The sequence below is a fragment of the Raphanus sativus genome, chromosome 2, assembly GCF_000801105.2.
Source record: "Raphanus sativus cultivar WK10039 chromosome 2, ASM80110v3, whole genome shotgun sequence".
Lineage (NCBI taxonomy): Eukaryota > Viridiplantae > Streptophyta > Magnoliopsida > Brassicales > Brassicaceae > Raphanus > Raphanus sativus.
This window is the reverse complement of record NC_079512.1, coordinates 13,683,077-13,704,132: the sequence shown is the minus strand read 5'-3', so window position 1 is coordinate 13,704,132 and position 21,056 is coordinate 13,683,077. Positions and strand designations below refer to the sequence as shown.

At 32.6% G+C, this 21,056-nt stretch overlaps 2 protein-coding genes and 2 pseudogenes across 2 annotated transcripts; 3 read left to right on the top strand and 1 right to left on the bottom strand.

Moving 5' to 3' along the window:
- Positions 1–1,500: 1,500 nt before the first annotated feature.
- On the top strand, positions 1,501–2,453 carry LOC130498763 (uncharacterized; annotated as a pseudogene).
- A 146-nt stretch (positions 2,454–2,599) lies between these two features.
- Positions 2,600–3,982, bottom strand: LOC108841343 (protein LIFEGUARD 3). Its single transcript, XM_018614108.2, has 4 exons — positions 3,516–3,982; positions 3,327–3,440; positions 3,090–3,247; positions 2,600–2,969 (listed from the first exon to the last, which is right to left on the bottom strand). The coding sequence occupies exons 1-4, from the start codon at positions 3,784–3,786 to the stop codon at positions 2,763–2,765; spliced, it is 750 nt and encodes a 249-aa protein (XP_018469610.2). The 5' UTR covers positions 3,787–3,982; the 3' UTR covers positions 2,600–2,762.
- A 1,799-nt stretch (positions 3,983–5,781) lies between these two features.
- On the top strand, positions 5,782–7,071 carry LOC108834286 (mitochondrial outer membrane protein porin 3-like; annotated as a pseudogene).
- Positions 7,072–14,189: 7,118 nt separating this feature from the next.
- LOC108834030 (uncharacterized) lies at positions 14,190–16,389 on the top strand. Its single transcript, XM_057004119.1, has 3 exons — positions 14,190–14,203; positions 14,383–15,076; positions 15,244–16,389. Exons 1-3 carry the CDS (start codon positions 14,190–14,192, stop codon positions 16,387–16,389), a joined length of 1,854 nt encoding a protein of 617 aa, XP_056860099.1.
- Positions 16,390–21,056: the final 4,667 nt, after the last annotated feature.

Genomic DNA, 21,056 nt, shown 5'->3' with positions numbered 1-21,056 from the left:
ATGCTTTACATGTATTTGTATAAAGGTAGAAGGCCATGGTAATAATATGTTGTTTAATAATAAAAAACTAGGTGATAATGAAATAGATAGAATAATGATATGATTACAATCTAAATTCAATTATGTATTTGAAATTTGTTTTTTTTTCTCTATGTAATGAGAACATGTGTAAAATTTAATAAAGCATAGAGAAGCCATGAAATATTAAGTAATGTTACTTGTTGTTTTTATTTTAGTATTTTGATGGCCGTAGTTGTTTAAAATTTTGAATTCTCTTTTTTTTTTTTTGTATAAACGTGTCTAAAGAGTTACCAAAGCTATGGGATTTTACCGAAGCTAAAGAGGTAAAGGTCTGGATTGATGCGTGTAAAGATGAACTCTCTTTGATTGAAAAAAATAAAACATGGGATCTTGTCGATCTTCCTGTAGAGTGAAGCCAATCGTTTTGAAATGGGTATTTAAAATAAAACAAAATGCTGATGGAGGTTCAACAAGCACAAAGCGCGAGTAGTAGCAAATGTTCATAGACATGGCATTGATTATGATGAAGTATTTGCCCATGTAGCTCGTGTTAAAACAATTTGGTTGGTCATTGCAACAACAGATTCGAATGGGTGGAAAATTCACCATCACGACGTAAAAACCGTGTTTCTGCACGGACAGTTAAAAGATGAAGTTTTTGTTACTTAGCCGGAAAGTTTTGTCATCTCGGGAAAGGAAGACAAAGTTTATAAGTTGAAAAAAAGGCTTTCTATGGTCTAAGACAAACACCTAGAACATGGAATAAACTTAACAAGATTCTCTGAGTCAAAATTTCAGAGATGCTCAAAAGAACCATCACTATATAGAAAGGAAAGAAAAGGAAGGTCTCTTCAATGTGGTGGTATATGTGGACGATTTATTCTTTACGTGATAATTGCATTTGATACTTGAGTTTAAATGTGAGATGGCAACCAAATTTGAATGAGTAGCCTTGGTAAATTGACTTATTATCTTGGAAACCAAGTACATCAACATGAAGAAGAAATCATGTTGAAGCAAGATAGATATGCACATAATATACTTGAAGAAACTAGAATGGGTGCTTGTAATCCATCGCATGTACCTATGGACCTGAATGTAAATTTATCCAAATCTCCAAAATATAGAAGTATTGAAGAAAAGGAATATAGAAGGAGCATAGGTTGTCTTCGAGATTTTGTTTCATACTCGTCCGGATTTGTCCTACAGTGTTGGGGTGTTGAATAGTTACATATTAACCTAAGGAATCTCACGGTGAAGGACTGAAGCAAGTGTTGAGGTATTTGCGTGGAACATCTTCTTTTGGTCTCTTGTTTACATGTGCAAAGGGATTAGAGTTGGTGGGCTATAGAAAACGGAGAAGTGCAAAATGGTCGGTGAGTATACAGGAGGGTATTATTGTAATCTAATCCCAGCAGAATCAGTATCACGAAGTAACTGTGCTGTGCTACTAAACGGCAAGTGGTTTTATCTTCAAAAATGGAAACGCTTATCTTAGCTTCTGCAGAACATAGGAAGAATCAAATATTATCATGGGAAGAAAACTCTTGGACATAGTGATGGTTTTAGATCAGCTCCTTCCAGAACTTTCAGGCTTATCAACTGCAGAACGTTGTTTCATCATTCTGGAGTGGGTTTGCTTCCGAGGCCAAAGAGACCTCTTCAACACCTGTAACCAAAGGAAAGGACCTCTTCTCCATCCTTCTCCCAACTCCGTCTTGCCTTGCGTTAGAACTTAGAACCAGTCCCAGCAACAGAGGCTCTCAAAGGAGAAGCCTTTCTTACTCCCAGCTCTGGGCTGGTCCTACTTACTCCAACTCTCCTCCGCCTACTTCTCTCGGACGATTTCTTTGAGCTTTCCAGCTCCTGACCCTGATTTTGACATTCCTCAAGCTGCTAAGTCTGCGCCTGTTTTGACAACCTCATGTGCTGCTGACAACCCTTTTCACACTACTGTCTCTGCCACTATGACACTCAGGAAGCAGATTAGAAACGCGACTTGATTCTTGGTTTAGCATTTAGGATGGCTAAAAATTCACCCGTCTCTATCTAACATATACCTACCCTGGGTTAATGCAGTGATATTTGTGTATTAGCATTTCCTCTTTGCCCTTTGTATAGTTTCTCTTTAGAGTCGTCATTTTTCCCTTTGGCTTCTTTTCTTAAGTGGGTTAGTTAGAGCAGGTCTTTTAACCCTCCCATCTTGTGAATATCTGAATGTGTAAGCTTTATACAAGTTTCATGTCTTTGTAACAGGGGCTTATAGAAGCTCTTGCTCCGCTCTGCTGTTGATGCTTCATCATAGTTCCTTTTTGCCTCCACTATCTTTTGGTTTTCTTGTATTGGTTATTGTCTTAGTGTTTTGGACCTCTGTTTGTGTGACGCTTTCCACAAGCACATATGTTTCTCCTCGTCTTTGTGCAAAGTTTGTGGCAGTGTTGTAGAAGTTTTGGTATCTTGTACTGAGTTTTAATGGTGAAGGAGCTGTACCCCTTGTTCCCTATAAGTATTATCTTCAGAGATTGTCGATAAACGGGAGATTTTCTATGGATTCATGGATCTATCTAAACACGAGAGAAGTTCTAGAAATATTTGGTTCACACTATAGAGAATCTATTTTCTGTTCTCTCTGTGAGAACAGTAACCAGAATATATATACAAAAACACACACACACACACTTTCTTATTACAACAGTTTCTAGAGATCAAGAGCATTTTAACTACCTCATACTCGCAATCACCTACCTCTCTAAAGCTCTAAATATAGTAAGAAGAGACAAGAAGAGATTGATGATGTCCAGGTAGAGCGAAACCGCTGCCCAAATATACTCATCATATGTGTAACGTTTGATCAGATTGTCTGTATCATAGACTATGTACCCGCAGAATATTACCGATGCCAAGAAACCATAAATCATCACCGATGTCCTCCCTAACGGAAAAAAAACCTGCATAACATTAATCAAAAAAAAAAAGAAAAACACAGTTATGCAATCCAAGGCTACCACATTTCATAGGTTAATAAATCTCTCATTCTCTGTAATGACTTTGGAACGAGTGGGCTTTACTTGTATCATGGCAAAGACGACGAGGACGATGAGAGCACCAAACAAGAAGGGTCCAAGGAAGTTGAAGTCATATCCTCTCTTAGCAGCCCAGAAGGTGTACACGGTGAGGGAAAGCACCACAGCCGTTGTCAAGATCGCCGACTCGAGAATCACTTTCCCTGTTCCAAACACAGAACAAGAAGACTTCAAACACAACAATAGAAACAAAAACAATGAAACAACTGAATGATATTTTACCATTGGTGAAGGCACATGTCAATCCAACGACAAAAGCCAAAGCCGAAGTGAACACCACCAAGAGTAAGTAGTTCACCGGATGTTTCTGGTGGTAATAGTACAACGGACACAACACTAAAACCGGAGAGACGTAAATTAAATCCGACCTTATTAATAAGTACGTATAGATGTTCTTCTGTTGTTGTTTACCTATGAAGGGGGTGATGATGATGACTATGTAGAGAGCTAGTCCTGCCCCCGTGGTGGCGAAAAACAGAAAGATTGGGCGGACGGTGACCACAGTGGCGGAGACGGCGACGGTGGCTAGAAGCTGAAAGGCGATTATAGAGTAAACCTTGCGTATGAATCCCCACCGGAGCTCTGGAGTTTCATGCATGGTTGGGTATAAAGGTCTCGACCTTGAGTCACCGCCTCCTGCTTCCAAGTCACCTTTCCGGTACGGTAAGTTCCACTGATACATTATATCGGTATCTATCAGACTTGAAGGAAAACGCTGGGTAAGTTGAAAAGAAAGCTTTGCTTCGTATTCTTCGTCGTGTGTGAGCAAAAGTTCTCGTTTCAAGAAGAAAATGCCTAGCAAGTTTTTGGATTTTCTTAGCAAACTAAAGCGGTGTGTGCAAAGACGAAAAGGATCCTGCTTCAGGAGGAGGTGGTGACACATGGTGACCGGAGAATATGCATAAACCGTGACAAGGATGGATGGTTTGTGGTTTCTACACTTCTAAGATTTGGCTTTTACCGAAAAAAACTATGTTCAGGTTAACTGTTTTGGATTATTTTGGTAATAAAATCATCAAACTTGTGCAACAATATTTCCAAATTTGAGAGAACAAAATTTCGAAAATTTTAAAGTAAACTGCAAAGTTATAAATATAAATTTACATAACTTTCAGTCTAATATTTTTTAATGTTTTTTTAAGATATGGATATTTCAAAAAGTAAATAAAATAAATTACAGTATTTCCAATGATATTTTTTTTTTCAGTTTAAGCTCTTATTTGATATGTATATGATGTATGTATATAAATATATAAAAATATTTTTCAGTTATGGATATTTCAATATGGTGAGAAAGCCATTCTAAAATATTTCTTTGGTATATTTTGAGCTGAGATTTCATTTAAAATACCCAACAATATTGTTCAATATCTTTTTGAGCATTTCTAGTCTTAGATACTTGCAATATTTTTTTCTGATAAATATATAATGATATGTTTCAACAGCTGTAAACAAAATCTGCTTTAATAATTTTTAATAATCTAAATAGATCTTGAATTTTAAAATTTGTAATATATTTTAACATTTTACCAAAAAAAACTAAATCAGTCAATCTGATATATTTTCTTTGACAACTTTTTATTTATTTTAGTGATGTAGTATTTTGTTAAAAAAATTAAGTTTTAAGAATTAGTTTAAATCTAAGATTATTCTTTTTTGACCTTTGCTTTCAAAATACATAATTATTTTTTGAAATTTTATTAAGTTTGTTTCCATTTTAAATGTTTTGATTATAGATATAAAAGCTTCAAATGGGTTATCAATTTTAGTTTTGGTGTAAATCTATATATATAAAGAAGAGTTGTTTCTCTCCTGTTGACACGTCAGACGCCACGTCATAAATAGGAGCTCTGCTGCGTTGACACGTCGGATCCGCACCGTTTCACTAAAGCGTGATTATATGGGTTCGGGCTTCGCGATGTGCTTCATCATGCTTCTACGGCCCATCGACCACAAGCTTCTACAGAAACCCTAATCAAATGCTCTCTTTCGTGATCTTCCTCTCTTCTCGATCGGCGGAGACGTTGACGATCCAATATCTGTGACGGAAGGCGTTGTGGAACTCAACCTATTAAAAGGTTAGCCTTCAACCCTTAGCACCATCCTCACAATTATTAATATTTCTAACCCATCAATCGTTCTCTCTGATTTGCAGGTTTGCCGCTGTTCTTCAACAATCATGGGTAAAGGTCCAAGATTCCACACTGAGATGGAAAAAAGGCCAGAGGTATTCAGAAACAAACATAGTCACGGTTAACGAGCTTATTCTGATTCGTTTCACTTCGATTTAGTGATATCTGTTTCGTTGCTTTGTGTATGATAATGAATGGGTCACTCATTGAAAGTTATTCTTCTTACTTTGTAAGAGATTCTTCTTACTTTGTGTCGGAATAAAGCTTTGCGCTTTCTGTGATGAGTCTTTGTTATAAGATTTCTTATTGAAAGTCAGGAACTCCCTTTCTTACTCCTATAAGTCTATCTCATCAAAGGTAATCAGGAAACTCCATTCTTCGATACCATCGACAATAAGACATGTGATTGATTCTTCTCTGTTTTTTTTTTTTTTTTTTGCTTTTGGAATTGTGGGTTGTTTTAATCGGTGTTTGATATGCTTAAATTTTGATCCATTTTCTCGGCTTTAATCACTTTGGATTCTGTTACTTTGAAATTACAGGAGATGGGTTCTGCGAGAAAAGAGTACGAGTTTCTGAGTGAGATTGGGTTAAGCTGTCACAACCTTGGAAACCACGTTGGTGGTAAACGCCTAGGAAACGGACCTGTTGTTTCCACTTTCAGTCCTGCTAAGTTAGTGATCTTTTTCTGTGTGCTGTGATGATTTTTGTAGGCAAACACTACAAGTGGAACAAACACGGGAGATTTGTTTGTGTGTGATGTAGCAACCAAGTCCAAAACAAGAACTTCACTGCTAATATCAAAGTTGCCTCTGATTCTTCTGTAAGCAACCATCATCTCATATCTTGTATTTAGAGATCATATAAGCTTTGCTTTTGACATGTCGCTTTCTGTTTTTATTTCAGATCCTTACCACTTTCACCTATGATTAGGATATCCCTGGATTGAAGGCAATCATTGTTAGCGCCAAGGTGTCTGACTAGAAATCTGCCAAGGTAAAAAACATAACTTTCATTTAAAGTTCATTAAATAGTTTTGTTATGTTATGGAATCTGTTTAACGAACCATTGTTTGTGTTTGTTCTCAGGTTGAGCTACAGAATCTGCAACCACATGCAGGCATCTGCACCAGTGTTGGATTGACAGCTAACCCCGTTGTCAACTTCTCCAGTGTGATTGGGACCAGTGTGTTGGCTCTTGGTACAGATGTGTCCTTTGACACAGAATCAAGCAACTTCAAACATTTCAATGCTTCTTTTACTCTGTAAGTGTCTGAACTTGAATAATTCAATCTATACTTTCTATTTTTGGGGTTTGATCTTTTCTTGAGTTGTGTTTTGTTTAACAGGAATGACAAAGGTGAGAGATTGAATGCACCGTACTACCACGTGGTGAACCCGTTGAATAACACAGTGGTTGGAGCTGAGGTGAACTACAACTTGAAGAGCCAAGTGAACTCGATAACCGTGAGAGCTCAGCACGCTCTTAGACCCATTGGCAGCAGTGAAGGCACGAGTGAACAATGCAGGTATAGCCAACGCGCTGATCCAACACGAGTGGCGTCCAAAGTCGTTTATCACTATCTCCGGAGAGGTTTACTCTAAGGCCATTGAGAAGAGAGTTAAGGTTGGGTTTGCTCTCGCTCTCAGGCCTTCAGAGAAGAAGAAATCCAAATGTCTTCTAATCTTTTGGAACTAATCGCTGTCTGTTTTTTTCTTCTTTTAAAATTGTGAATTTCTTTTCTTTTCTGCAAAATAAGAAGTAAAAAAAAACTATGAAATGATCGTCTTTGAAGACGAATCATACAAACCCTTCACATTAATATAATTTTTAAAACTCCTGCTTAAATGAATGAGTACGACCTTAGCTTCATATGGTTTATTTGATAAAAGTTTGGATGATATTGGTTTATTTGATAAAAGTTTTGATAAAACATGTGTATACTTAAATAATCAATTCTAGATTGTTATGTTATTTTACTAACTTTAGAAAAAAAAATTGTAAATACATTCATTTTTATTATCTAAATCAATAGGTTTAAAAATGTATAGAAAAGTACCAACACATTCAAAAACAAATATATAAGAATGAGAAATAATTCATAATGTATGTGTTGAATATCAACTGTAGTGACAAGTATTTTTATTTTTTTATTTTCTAATAAAATCTTTTTATTATTTTATTAAACATTTGATTTCTATTAAGAACAACATAAATAATAACAAAAATAAAAATTATTTTTAGTTTAGAGTAAACTGCATATTTTTACACGTATATAAAAATACAGTATATCTTTAATTAATCCTTACTTACTTAAAAGGATTAATATAGACATATATAAGTTAATAACAACACCAATTATAATAATTGATGTTAAAACAAATATTTTGTATTATTTATTAATAACTGTCTCAAACTGAAATCATTTGTTTTTTTGGTACTATTTATATGAGGTAATATGATCCTTTTTTTTGTATCATACATCTTTTGCAAATGCAAATTTAAACCACAAACTATAAAATTATACAAAAAATAATAATATAAATCAAAAATAATATATATCCCGCCCGTAGGGCGGCCGACCCTAGTGTATTATATAGTATACTAACGTGTTATTAATACATGATACTTTATTTTTTTCCGTTGTTTTGTACTTTTTATAGTAATATATTTGCCAAAAACAAAATTTGAGGTGAGTTGATACATTTCTTTGGTATAGATGATAATATTATATAATTTATATCAGGTTTGTATTTATAGAATGATTATATAATATAATTACCAGTTCTTATATGTAATAATTGTACCATCCTATTTTATACCCCATATTTAATATTAGTAAAATTAATATAATTTTATATTTATGAAAATAAAGCAGGGTTACCTAGTAATTTAATATATTTGATAGAACAACCAGCAAAATCATATTATATAAATAAAGCAGGGTTAGCTATTTATCTGTATTTATATTGCTAAAACTAACCCAAATATTGATTACAACTTTAAAAGTAGATCACATTTCAATCAATTGTAAATTCAACCTAAAGGGGTGTTAAAATTACTATTTAGCCCTTATGACCAAAGAAAAAAACATAAAGTCATTTTACGGTTCTGTCATTCGTAAGTCTACATTTAACAAAAATAGTCTACATATCCGTAGACACGTCTACTTTGTTGACTTAATTTGTAGTCTACATTGTAATTTGATCTAGTTAAATACTTTTAAAAATATATAAAATTAATATTTGTGAAATTATTAATTAATCATCAATGTAAAAGTTAATATAAAGTTTATAAACTAATTTTGTATATAAGTGAACAGTTAAGAAGAATATATGTTGATTTGATAAATATGTGAGACCATGTTTATGGTTTAGTAACAAAAGGTCATAACATGTTATATCTTTAAATGTTAGATCTTTAAGGTTAGATTTAGATAGATAATTTTTTTAATCTTTAACTGATTTAAATTAGGTTAGTATTACTGAGTAGTTTATATTTTGTAAATTTGATATTTGATACAATAAAATTGAGACTCTTTTGATTATCAAACTAACATTTATGGTTTGAATTTTGTGGTTTAGGGTTTCGTAAACTTACAAATCAGTCTACTTTAGTGAGTGTAGACTGACTTTAAGGTCTATTCTCATCGAATTAAACCTAACCGGATTTAACCAAGTAATTTCCAACATAATCCAATTTAAACCAAGCCTTAACATTTAGGGTTTAAGTTTTGTGATTTATGGTTTCATAAACCTACAATAAAGTCTTTATATCTGGAAACGTATTTTTCTGCCTGCATTTTTAAATTTTGTTTACAAAATATAATTATTTTAAATTAATTGAGTTCTTTAAGAATAAAAATGTAAAATCATATACTATAACTATTAAAAATAAAGAAAGAAAATTAGTAAATCATATATTAAAATTATCAAAGCAATAAAGAAAAAAATAATAATGAAATTGTCATAGTAGACTTCCTAAGAGGTCTATTAAGTTACTATAAAATATACTCTAAATTTTTAATTTTAGTAGACTTCAAAAGAAGTCTACAGTGTCGTAAATTTTAACCTAGTTTCATTTTTGTCTCTTTGTATAAAAGAAATTTACACAACCGCTCTTCAAAATAGCTGCATATCTCGCTTCTCTCTAAAACTCTCTCCCTTCTCTCTAAAATTTTCTCACTTCTCTCATATCTTTCTCATAATAATTATCTTGTTATACTAGGTATTATGATTCATGGTTTTCATCTTCTCCTTTACAGATGTAAGTTTTAGATCTGTAGATTTAAAATGTGTAATTTTATGTTATTTATTTCTCACAATATTATCTTTTTGTAGGTATTATTATATATGGTTTTTATCTTCTCCTCTAAAAATGTAAGTGTTAGATCTATAGATTTTAAATGTGTAATTTTATGCTATTTCTTTCTCACAATATTATCTTTTTTTGTAGGTATTATCATTCATGATTTCCATCTCCTTCTCTAAAAATGTAAGTTTATCTATAGATTTTAAATATGTATTTATATGTTTATATTCAAATAAAATTATAGATCAATCTATGTGCATTTAATTTGGTACTATTTTATCTTATAATTCTATTTTGAAGTATTTCCAGATTTAAAAACTAGATTCACATTTAAAAATGAACACATTTTTTCAGATCTGAAAATTATCAGATAGTGTAGACTTCTAATGAAGTTTGCTTATAAGCTAAGGCTAGTAAACTTTATATGAAGTCTACTGAACCATAAATTTTTAAGTAGACTTCGTTGGAAGTCTACAAAAATATAATTTTATATTTTCTTCTGTTCATTAAATAATTTTATCTAATTTTGTAGATATTTTCTCCATTGTTGTTATCTCCTCCTCCCAAAAATGTAAGATTTACATCTATATATTTTAAATATATGTGTATTATATTTACATTTAAATAAAATTACATATTCAAACTATATTTCTTTAATTTATTACTATTTTTTCTTATAAAATATATTTTCTAAAAAAAATTTAGATTAAACTTATTTCATATTTTTAATGTATATATTTTCAGATTTAAGAAGATTTCATTAGAAGTTTACTCAAATATGATTTTATTTTATCTTATTTTGCAGGTATTCTCCTCCAATGCTTTCAAATCATTTTCCCAAAAAATGTAAGATTTACATTTATCCATTATAGGTAATTGTTTCTGTTTTTATTGAACCTATAAATTCATACTTTATGTTTTTCTTTACTACAAAAGTTGGAAAAAAACTATCTTAAAATATTTTCCAGAAAAAAAACAATATTTCAAATTTTCTAAGTGTACACTAATATATCTGAAAAATTTCCGCTAGTGTAGACTTCAACTAAAGTCTACTAAACCATAAACTTTAAGTAGATTTATTAAAATTTCTACTAAAATATGATTTATATTTTTTCTTATGTTTTTCTCATAACTTTATCTTACTTTGCAGGTACTCTTTTCAAGACTTTATTTGAGGCATCATGATTGTGAAAAATCAAACACACTAAAAACATATTTTTAATAAAATGATTTGTAATAATTTCTCATAATAAAATATTCATTTGTAAACAATTGTTTGATGCATAATTTATAAATATTGTAATCATTTTAGTTGTGTTTCACTTGTATGATTTTATTATTTTTTTGTTAGCTTTCAATTTTTACACAAGATACTCTAATCAACTAAACAATTAAAACTGATGTAGTAGACTTTTGTATTAGACTTGTGATTGTAACCGACTATATAATTTGTATGCAGCAAACTTATGTGAAAGTCTTTTGTTAGCTGTCAATTTTTACACAAGATACTCTAATCAACTAAACAATTAAAACTGATGTAGTAGACTTTTGTATCAGACTTGTGATTGTAACAGACTATATAATTTGTATGCAGCAAACTTATGTGAAAGTCTTTTGTAAAAGAAGACTAATACTTAAGTCTACTGCTAGACTATCATGCAGCTTCTTTTGTATCAGATATTATTAGTATTATTCTTATTTTTGAAATATTCATCACAAATTCAACGAAAATACAGTAGACTAACCAATAAGTCTATTTTAAAAGAGATTAAAATGTAAGTCTGCTCGGCCGAAAGTAGACATGTAATAAACTTGTCAAAAGACCTACAAACTCAACATTATCACATAAGACATCATCCAGAGTAACAATACAACTCATAAGTTTAACACTGACTAAAGACCCACAAATCCAACATAAGTTCAACACATAAGACAACATCCAAAACAACAATACAAGTCATAGGTTCAACACATAAGACATAAGACAAATCATAACACTAAACCTTTCATCCTAGACAATTAGGACGGGTGTGGCCCGGTTTCTTGCACTGGGAGAACCTATAATCCTTGTGATGCTTCTGTGGGTTTTTTCCCCTCATAATTTCATGTTTGATAAAACTATAAACGTAGACTTCCAAAGATGTCTACACATGTTAGTTAACTACATGCTCAAACCAAAAAATTGATAGTTTCATAATTATAAAAGATTATCTTTTAAAAATAGTTAATGACCATTATTACTAACTAATACACACTTTCAAACAAAAAAATCTTGAAAATACATTATGAATACTATGCAAATTCACTTTATATAGGTTTTCTAGTGTAGACTTTATTTTCTGTCTACAAAAACATAGACTTTCTCATCAGTTTACGACAGTTGACTGGCATTTAGGTCTACAGTTTGGGTTAGTTTTTGCAATTGCAAAATTCAGGGGTTACTATCTGCATTTAAAAAAACGTTGTGATTTTATACTATGTGTTTCTCTGACTTTATTTTATTCCCTCTTCAATCAATATATTTATTTGGCTTATTGTTAAAATAAATAATTTTAGAATATAAATGTACAATACTTTTACATTGATATTTTGTTTAAACAATGTGATATATTTCTATATTAATTAAATATTTACATTGTAATTTGTATACAATTCAACATATTTGTCTAGTTTGTTGTTAAAAGAAATGATTTTGAATTCAAATGTATAGTACTTTTATATTTCTTTTTATTCAGTTCATATAATTTTTTTAAATAAATTTCTTTCAATATAAGCTATATCAAAAATTAGTCAACTAAAGAATCTATAAACAATTATTTACATAGCAATATAACATATTTATATATTAATTCAGTTTAATATATAAATTATTTATTACTGTCATATTTAAAATGAAAGTTTATTGATATATTTTTAGGTTGCTACAAACCAACCCGGACCGAAAATGATCCAACTCGAACCTCCTACGTATTTATAATATTAGAATGATATTTATTTAATTTAAAAATCTAGGGGAAAAATATTGTGTATCACGAAAACATATATGATCAATTAGTGGTTTCCTAAAATGTAGGAAGTTTAAATGGATTTGCAGATTTTATTTGGATAGAGATATTTTTTTTTAATAAAAATACAATTCAAGTTTCCAAACAATTTTTTTTAACTATAATCCAAGTTTCCAAACAAACTTATTCTTTATAAATGCTATCCAAGTAACCAAACACTGATTTTGAATTCAAATGTACAGTACTTTTATATTGTTTTTTCTTCAGTTCATATAATTTTTTTAAATAAATTTCTTTTAATATAAGCTATATCAAAAATTAGTCAACTAAAGAATCTATAAACAATTATTTACATAGCAATATAACATATTTATATATTAATTCAGTTTAATATATAAATTATTTTTTACTTTTAGGTTGCTACAAACCAACCCGGACCGAAAATGATCCAACTCGAACTTCCTACGATATTTATAATATTCGAATGATATTTATTTAATTTAAAAATCTAGTGGAAAAATATTATGTATCACGAAAACATATATGATCAATTAGTGATTTCCTAAAATAGGAAATTTAAATGGATTTGCTGATTTTATTTGGATAGAGATATTTTTTTAATAAAAATACAATTCAAGTTTCCAAACAATTTTTTTAACTACAATCATGGACGGACCCACCGCTATGATGGGTGTGGCACTTGCCACATGCTGTTTTATTTTTTTCTCTTTAGTCATTAAAAAAAATTTCTAGTTTACACCAAAGAAAAGTATTAGTGCCCCACCCAGCAAAAGGTATCGTGCTCCATTCAGCAGAAACTAAAATAATTTTACTAATCCAAGTGTTCCAGCCCAATAAACAATAATATCAAAGTATCAAAGTCCACTTTAAATACAATAACTTAACTAAATCTGATCCAACTAAATCTGACTCAAAAGTTTATTAGCCCAAATATTTTAAACCCTACCTATCTGTTACGTTCTTCCTTCACAGGAAATCTGCAGAATTTTTTAGCCTATGGTCCACAGGAAATATATGGACCATGGGCTAAAAAATATTTTCCCATACAGAATTTTTTTTCAAAAAATATTGGACCCTAATTTGGGCTAGAAAAAGTTGAAAATTGTAGTGGACCCTGTGCCAATGCACCCCCAGCACATGTCTAGAGACGGGCCTGCTTTTCACGTATAACAAAACTTACGTGTTATCTCTTTCTTTGACTTGACTACAATCGACCATAGGAGCCTTTTTGGTATCTTTTCAAAGTAAGTATATATACCATCTGTAAAGATTTGTTATATATTTATTTGATTTTTAGGTTTTTTACGTGTTGTGTATTATCGTTTTGAATACTAATATATTTTTTACTAGGTACTATGGAGAGATATTTTAAAAAGCAATGTGTATCAAAGTCGAATACTAATTCGGAGAATTTGACTTCAAATCCTTTATTATCAACATCAGAAACAAATGTGAAGGATCCAGCTTCGACATCAAAAATCAATAAGGAACAAATGTGAAGGATCCAGCTTCGACATCAAAAATCAATAAGGATTTGCCTTCAATTTCAAAACCCAATTTGGAAGTTTTGCCCTCAGATCCTGCAGATAGAAAGAGAATATCAGAATATCATCCTAATGAAAGAGATAAGGTAAGACGCAAATATCTTACAAAAGGTCCTTGTCAACCTCGTGGTCATGATTTTCCTAAGACGCTGGTAGATAATAAATATAGAAGATTTAATCCAGCTTGGTTTGATCTCTACAGTAGGTGGTTAGAATATAGTGTAAGAACAAACAAAGCATATTGTTTGTTTTGCTACTTGTTTAGAGACTACACTGAGAACAAAGGTGGAAGTGATGAATTTGTGACAAAAGGCTTTGATACTTGGAAAAATCCGAAGAGGTTAGGAGACCATGTGGGACTAGTGAATAGTTTTCACAACAATGCTATGAAGATGGCTGATAGTCTAATGAATCAAGATCAGTCAATCGCTCGTTCTTTTTATAAGCAGAATGAAGCAGCAAAAAATGAATACAAGATCAGATTGAATGCTTCAATTGATGCTTGTAGATATTTACTACGACAAGGATTACCTTTTCGAGGACATGATGAGTCGATGGAATCAGCCAATAGGGGAAACTTTGTTGAGCTTGTGAAATATACTGCAAATCAGAATGAGCTTGTAAGTAAGGTTGTGTTGGAGAATGCTCCTAAGAATAATCAAATGGTGTCTCACAAAATTCAGAAAGAATTAGCACATTGCTTTGCGGAGGAAGTTATTCAATCTATTATTCAGGAGCTTGATCATGATGTATTTTTCTTGATGGTGGATGAGTCTGCAGATGTTTCTACTAAAAAGCAAGTGGCAGTGGTTTTTCGCTTTGGTGATAAAAAGGGGATAGTCAAAGAAAGATTTGTTGGTCTTATTCATGTTCAAGAAACTTCTTCTGCAACTCTAAAAAGTGCTATAGATTCACTGTTTGCAAAACGTGGACTAAGCATGAAAAAGTTAAGAGGGCAGGTTACGATGGAGCTAGTAATATGAAGGGTGAGTTCAATGGGTTGAGATCTCTAATTTTGAGAGAAAACAGTTCTGCATATTATGTACACTGCTTTGCTCATCAGCTTCAATTGGTTGTCGTTGCAGTTGCTAAAAAACATTTTGAAATTAGTGATTTTTTTTATAAGATTGCTGTCTTGTTAAATGTTGTTGGAGCTTCTTGTAAGAGACAAGATATGATTCGAGAAGACCAACGTAAGATACTCGAGGAAGGAGTTAGTCGGGGTGAAATTAAGACAGCAAATGGATTAAATCAGGAGCGTTCAATTCAAAGACCTGGTAATACTCGTTGGAGTTCTCACTACAAAACTTTATTGAGATTGGCTGATTTATTCACTTCTATCATTAAAGTGCTTGAGCATGTGGAAACAGATGGGCCAGATGGTATCAAAAGATGTCAAGCTAATGGTCTCCTCAAATACTTTCACACATTCGACTTTGTGTTCTACTTACAGTTCATGTTACTTCTTCTTGGTCTCACAAATAATCTATCACTGGCTTTACAAAGCAAAGATCAGGATATTTTGAATGTGATGTCTTTAGTGCAATCTACCAAGCAACAATTGTACAAGCTCAGGGATAATGGATGGGATTCAATCATTGGAAAGGTGAACTCCTTCTGTGAGAAAAATAAAACAGAGTTACTCAGTATGGAAGAAGAATTTGTTAATCCAAAGAGGCCAAGGCAGAGAAGCAACATAACAAACTTGCATCATTATCAAGTTGAATGTTTTTACACAGTATTGGATATGCAAATTCAAGAGTTTAATGATCGTTTTGACGAGATAAACACTGAGCTGCTTGGTTGCACTGCATCTTTGAGCCCCATTGATTCATTCCACCAGTTTGATCAGTCAAAATTTGTAAGATTATCAGAGTTTTATCATGAAGATTTTAGCTCTCTGGAACGAATATCTCTTGAGCATCAACTTGCTATTTACATCGATTATATCTCTGAAGATCAAAGGTTTGCCAATTTGAAGGGTCTTGGAGATCTTGCACTTATGATGGTGGAGACCAAAAAACATCTTTCACATCCTCTTGTTTATCGCCTTTTGAAGCTAGTTTTGACTTTACCCGTTGCCACTGCTACTGTCGAGAGATCTTTTTCTGCGATGAAAATTGTGAAGACTACCTTACGCAACCGAATGGGTGAAGAATTTTTGAATGCTTGCATGGTTTGTTATACTGAAAAGGACCATTTTGACGAAATAACAAATGAAGCAGTGCTAAAAAGATTTCAAGATATGGGAGATCGAAGAATGACTTTATGAGATTTTTGCATTATTTTTATTATATCTGAGGTTTTTTTAGTTACTATTTCAGTGTGGTTTTGATTTTTAAATATATATCACACAAAAAAATATGTTTTATTTATTATTTATTATTAATTATTTTATTTACTATAATAAAAATAATGTGCCACAGTCTACTTAAATTTCTGGGTCCGCCTCTGACTACAATCCAAGTTTCCAAACAAACTTATTCTTTATAAATGATATCCAAGTAACCAAACACACCAAATTTTTTTAATACTCTTATCCAAGTATCCAAACACACCGAATTGTACTTCAGCTTTAATAAGATAGATATCTTGGAAATATAAAGGTATAAGAATTACTATTTACTAAAGGTCTTAGAATCACTAAAATCTTATATAAAATCACTGATAATTTCAATGAAAGAGTGGTTAGTACAATGAAATATAAGATTTCAGTTAAGTATTTGTTAGAATCATAAATATTTTTATGCAGAATGCAATTTAGAATACTTTAATAGATAATGTAATTGTGATAATGGTCCATTTCCAGGTCAAAAAAAAAAGATAATGGTCCATTTCAAAATTCTCGTATAAACTAAAAAATATAGTTTGGTAAAATGAGAGTTTTACACGTTTTACTATGATTTTCTAATCCATGCGTGCAATGCGATATGCGATAATATAATTTGGTTTTGGTGGCTACCATAGGTTTGATTTAAACTTTTTAGTCTTTAATAAACGATATCATTATTATCTACATATATATAAATCTAACTACAGCATAACCTCTATAAATTAATATTTTATAAATTAATATTTTATAAATTAATAAATTTCACCAGTCCTATTTTGAACCGGTGTAAAATACGACAAAAATCGATAAAATAATAAAATAATAATATTTTTAAAATTTTCATGTAAATATATAATCCTATTAAAATCATAAATTAATAATCTATCTATATATAATTTTTATATAAATACAAATTAAAAATTATATGATTAGTTTTATATTCACAATGAAAATACCTCTATTTTTATTAACATTTCAATTTATTTTGACAATATTTAGTAAAATTAACATAAAAGTATACACCAAATAAGATAATAGAACAATATGAAAGTCAAATTTACAAAGTTTAAATAATGTATATACGGTAAAATTAAATACTTTCTTCTTTTATAAATAAAAATAGAAACAAAACAGAAAAAATCTAAAATCTTTTTTTATAAATTAATATCTGTATAAATTAATAAAAATTTAAAGTACCAAAATTATTAATTTATATAGGTTTTACTGTATATATGTTTAATTTTAATATAATAGTTGCGATACTACAACCATAATTTTGTTTTGTTAAGTACTATATGTTCGCATATGGAGCATCTGTAGGAAATCAAATATTATTTGGTGCAGCTTTTTTTTTAACACTGCAAATCGAAAGACGTAGTATGGTGTTCTCGAAGAAGACAAGCCCCAATATTACGAAACCGAAAGAAGAGAAATAAGGATGTCAGTAGACACCAAAGAGAAAAGGGATAGCAACGGTTGTAGAGGAAACACATGAGGGTGTTGGATGGTAAATCGTCCCTTCCTCGATTTGGAAGAAACTTCCAAGGTCAGCAGTTGGTGAAGACAAGACGGTTCATGGGCCATGTATGAATGGTGACACCTATCTTGCGTAACGCTTACGGCAATTGCTGCTGCCGCCTCATTACGTTCTGACCTCGCGTGATCAAGGCGCCATCCGTCAATCCCATTAAGTTGTTGGTTTATAGCTTGTACAACTCTACGGAAAGCGAGATGATGTAGTGGCTACACAGAATATCATAAAGCTGTTCTGATGAAGCTTCGAAGATGTCATTGACTTGGTGAGTGTTTTGAATACATTCTACCGTCCAGTACATTGCCCACAAATATGCTTCTGTTTTGGAGTACATGAAGGAATATGATTGTGCATAATGGTTTTGCCATTCTCATGATCCAAGAAGCTCCACTCGGATGATTAGAGTCAACCCAAGAAGATCCTACATTACATTTCAAATGACCACTTGGTGGCTTGATCCACCCAATATGTTGTTCTGTTATAGACTCTCATTCTACAGCCCTAGAGTTCACCTTAAGGATAACATTTTTCTACCATATATACGCTTCCTCAAAGGTTCTAACATCAATGGTGGAAGCCGCTACAACCTTGTTTTCAAAGGCCATAGCGTTCCTAGCTTTCCATATTTCCCACACTAACCATAGGAACACTCTTCGCGTTTTAGAGTCTCCTGCTGTCGCATTAGATACCTTTATGAGATGTAAGAAGTTTAAGAAAAAAAGAGTTTCTGGAGAAACCTACTTGGGGTAATGGTACGTTGGCTAGATCCCAAGCTTCCTTTTCTTTATCACACACAAAAAGCGTGTGACAAATGCTTTCAGTCTCATGGTTGCAGCTGGAACATGTGGTATCAATCTGAATACCACGAGTGGTTAGACGGTCTTTCACTGCCAAAGCACCCGATAAAGCTCTCCATATGAAGTGTTTGATTTTTGGAAGTGCTTTGATTTTCGTAGGTTCTTCCATAACTGTTTCTCTATCGGTGGTAGGACTCTATTTTGTGGGTGATTAAAATCAGACAGTGCTTCCAGAAACTTGTATCCACTCTGAGTAGAGTATATTCCATCTTTAGTGAAACCCCATCGGATTGAATCCTCCTAATTCAAGCAAGGTTTTATCAACAGGATTCTTCGGACATCTTCTAGCGTGAACATCTGGTTTAACAAGGTCTGATTCCAGCAACTGGTCCCCACGATGAGAAGATCAGATACCTTGAGAGCCAACTTAACCTCACTATCTCCTTGTACAATGGGGTTTATGGATTGTATCAATAATCAAATTTTCACCCAAGACATTGGAGCTTGTTCCATTTCAATGTGTCTAAAGAGCCCTTGTTGTAAGAGCTCTCTACCATGCATGATTGATATTCGTGTTCACGCACACCAATTAACCTAATGTGCACACTACCACAATCGAATGGTATGTCGATGTAGCACTTTAGGATCGAATCCACAGAGACCAACTATTACACTTTATTTCTATGGGATCAAAATTAAGCTAAGACAATATGGGGGTTTGTTTTGAGGGTAACGTGCAAAGCAAGTAAAATAATATAAATGAGAATTCAATTTAAAGAGAAGCCAGCCTAGGGTTACTTCATCGGGTGTCAATACTTGTGAGCTAAACAATTATTCAAGTGCTAATAAGAACAGTCTAGAACTCGGATCACTCAAGTAGAACAGTCCACTGTCGTGGTACTGCTCCCTATGCTGATCGATCTCACCGTCTAACTGTCGTTGAGGTGAGAAGCGACAACAAGCAATAGAGATCAAGTCCGATAGGTTCACAGAACACCCTAATATCTACTTTCGCTAATTAGGGATGCAATGCTCATTCAAAACAGATCTAGCAACCTAAGCACTTTTGATGATCAAATTAAACCTATGATCTAACATTAAGCGGCCAGTTTAATGCAAGCAGTAAGAATGGTTATGAATGAAGACAATCGAGTGATTCACTTATCTATGTTTAGCTCACGAAATCAACACCCTAGAACCCTAGACAAGCTAGCCGACTACTCAGCCATGAACATAGAAAACACAGAGTTCATAGATGAATAATACTGCATAAATATAACAGAAACAAAGAGAGGGTTCAGGATGATCTTCTCTAAAACGAGAGAGAGAGAGAGATCCTTCTCCCTTTACAAGGTATGAAATCACAAAGTAAAAAAAGCTCTAGAGTCTGTTTCTCTATGAAAAGTAGCGTAGAATGATGTAGAAAAATAGAAAAAGAAGTTATATCAAAAGCCACAGGCGGCCAGAGAGAAAAAGAGGATAATTAGGGCAAATCCCGAGATGTTGTATTTTCCTTATTCGTCGGGAACAACCGCGGGATCACTCCGTCTGCTTGTTCCGCTTGATCGGGAACAGTCATCAGACTGTTCTGCGTGAAAATCACCAAACTGCACTGTTTTCTGCTTCTTTTGTTCCAGCAGGTCCATCTCCCATCCAGTGCAACTCCAGACCTGTAATGACTCGAAAAGGACTAGAAAGACTCGATAAAGACTTGAAAACCAATTAGAAAACATATATACAATGATGTATAAAACACCATATATCAATTCCCCCAGACTTAGATCCTTGTTTGTCCTCGAACAAGACCAAGTATCAAGAACAGGGAGAAAGGTTTGAAAGTGTGGGAACTCTCCTATTCTCAGCAACCATACCTTAACCACGAATCTCTGAACCATACAAGCAGTAAAACTATGACAACACACCCTTACCAGAACCCCACTGACTGCTGTTCGAAAATCGGCTCCATACTCTACATCTCAAACCTGAAAAAGCAAAACTATCGAGACAGAACTCCCTACATTCATTTAAGAGCAGCGTGAGCTTCTCATCACAGGCACTATTCAGGGTAGACGGGCTAGGTGTGGAACAGGCTAATTTTATGGTGGAGCTAAAGAGTGTTTAGGGGCTACCAAATTTTCGTAGTGGATGCAGATATCGCGCAAAATAGTCGTGAGAGGACGGCTCCATTGATGTCCACAGCCCCTTACTCGTTTTGCTATCTCAGGAGCGACTGTTCTTTTCGTTCGGGAACAATCATCAGACTGCTCCGCTCATCT

Coding starts and splice junctions, on each gene's coding strand:
- LOC108841343 (XM_018614108.2), bottom strand. CDS start 3,786: ATGTATCAGTGGAACTTACCGTACCGGAAAGGTGACTTGGAAGCAGGA. Junction 3,248..3,326: donor GACATGTGCCTTCACCAATG/GTAAAATATCAT, acceptor TGTTTGGAACAG/GGAAAGTGATTCTCGAGTCG. Junction 2,970..3,089: donor TCGTCTTTGCCATGATACAA/GTAAAGCCCACT, acceptor AATGTTATGCAG/GTTTTTTTTCCGTTAGGGAG.
- LOC108834030 (XM_057004119.1), top strand. Junction 15,077..15,243: donor TGAAAAAGTTAAGAGGGCAG/GTTACGATGGAG, acceptor TTTTTTTATAAG/ATTGCTGTCTTGTTAAATGT.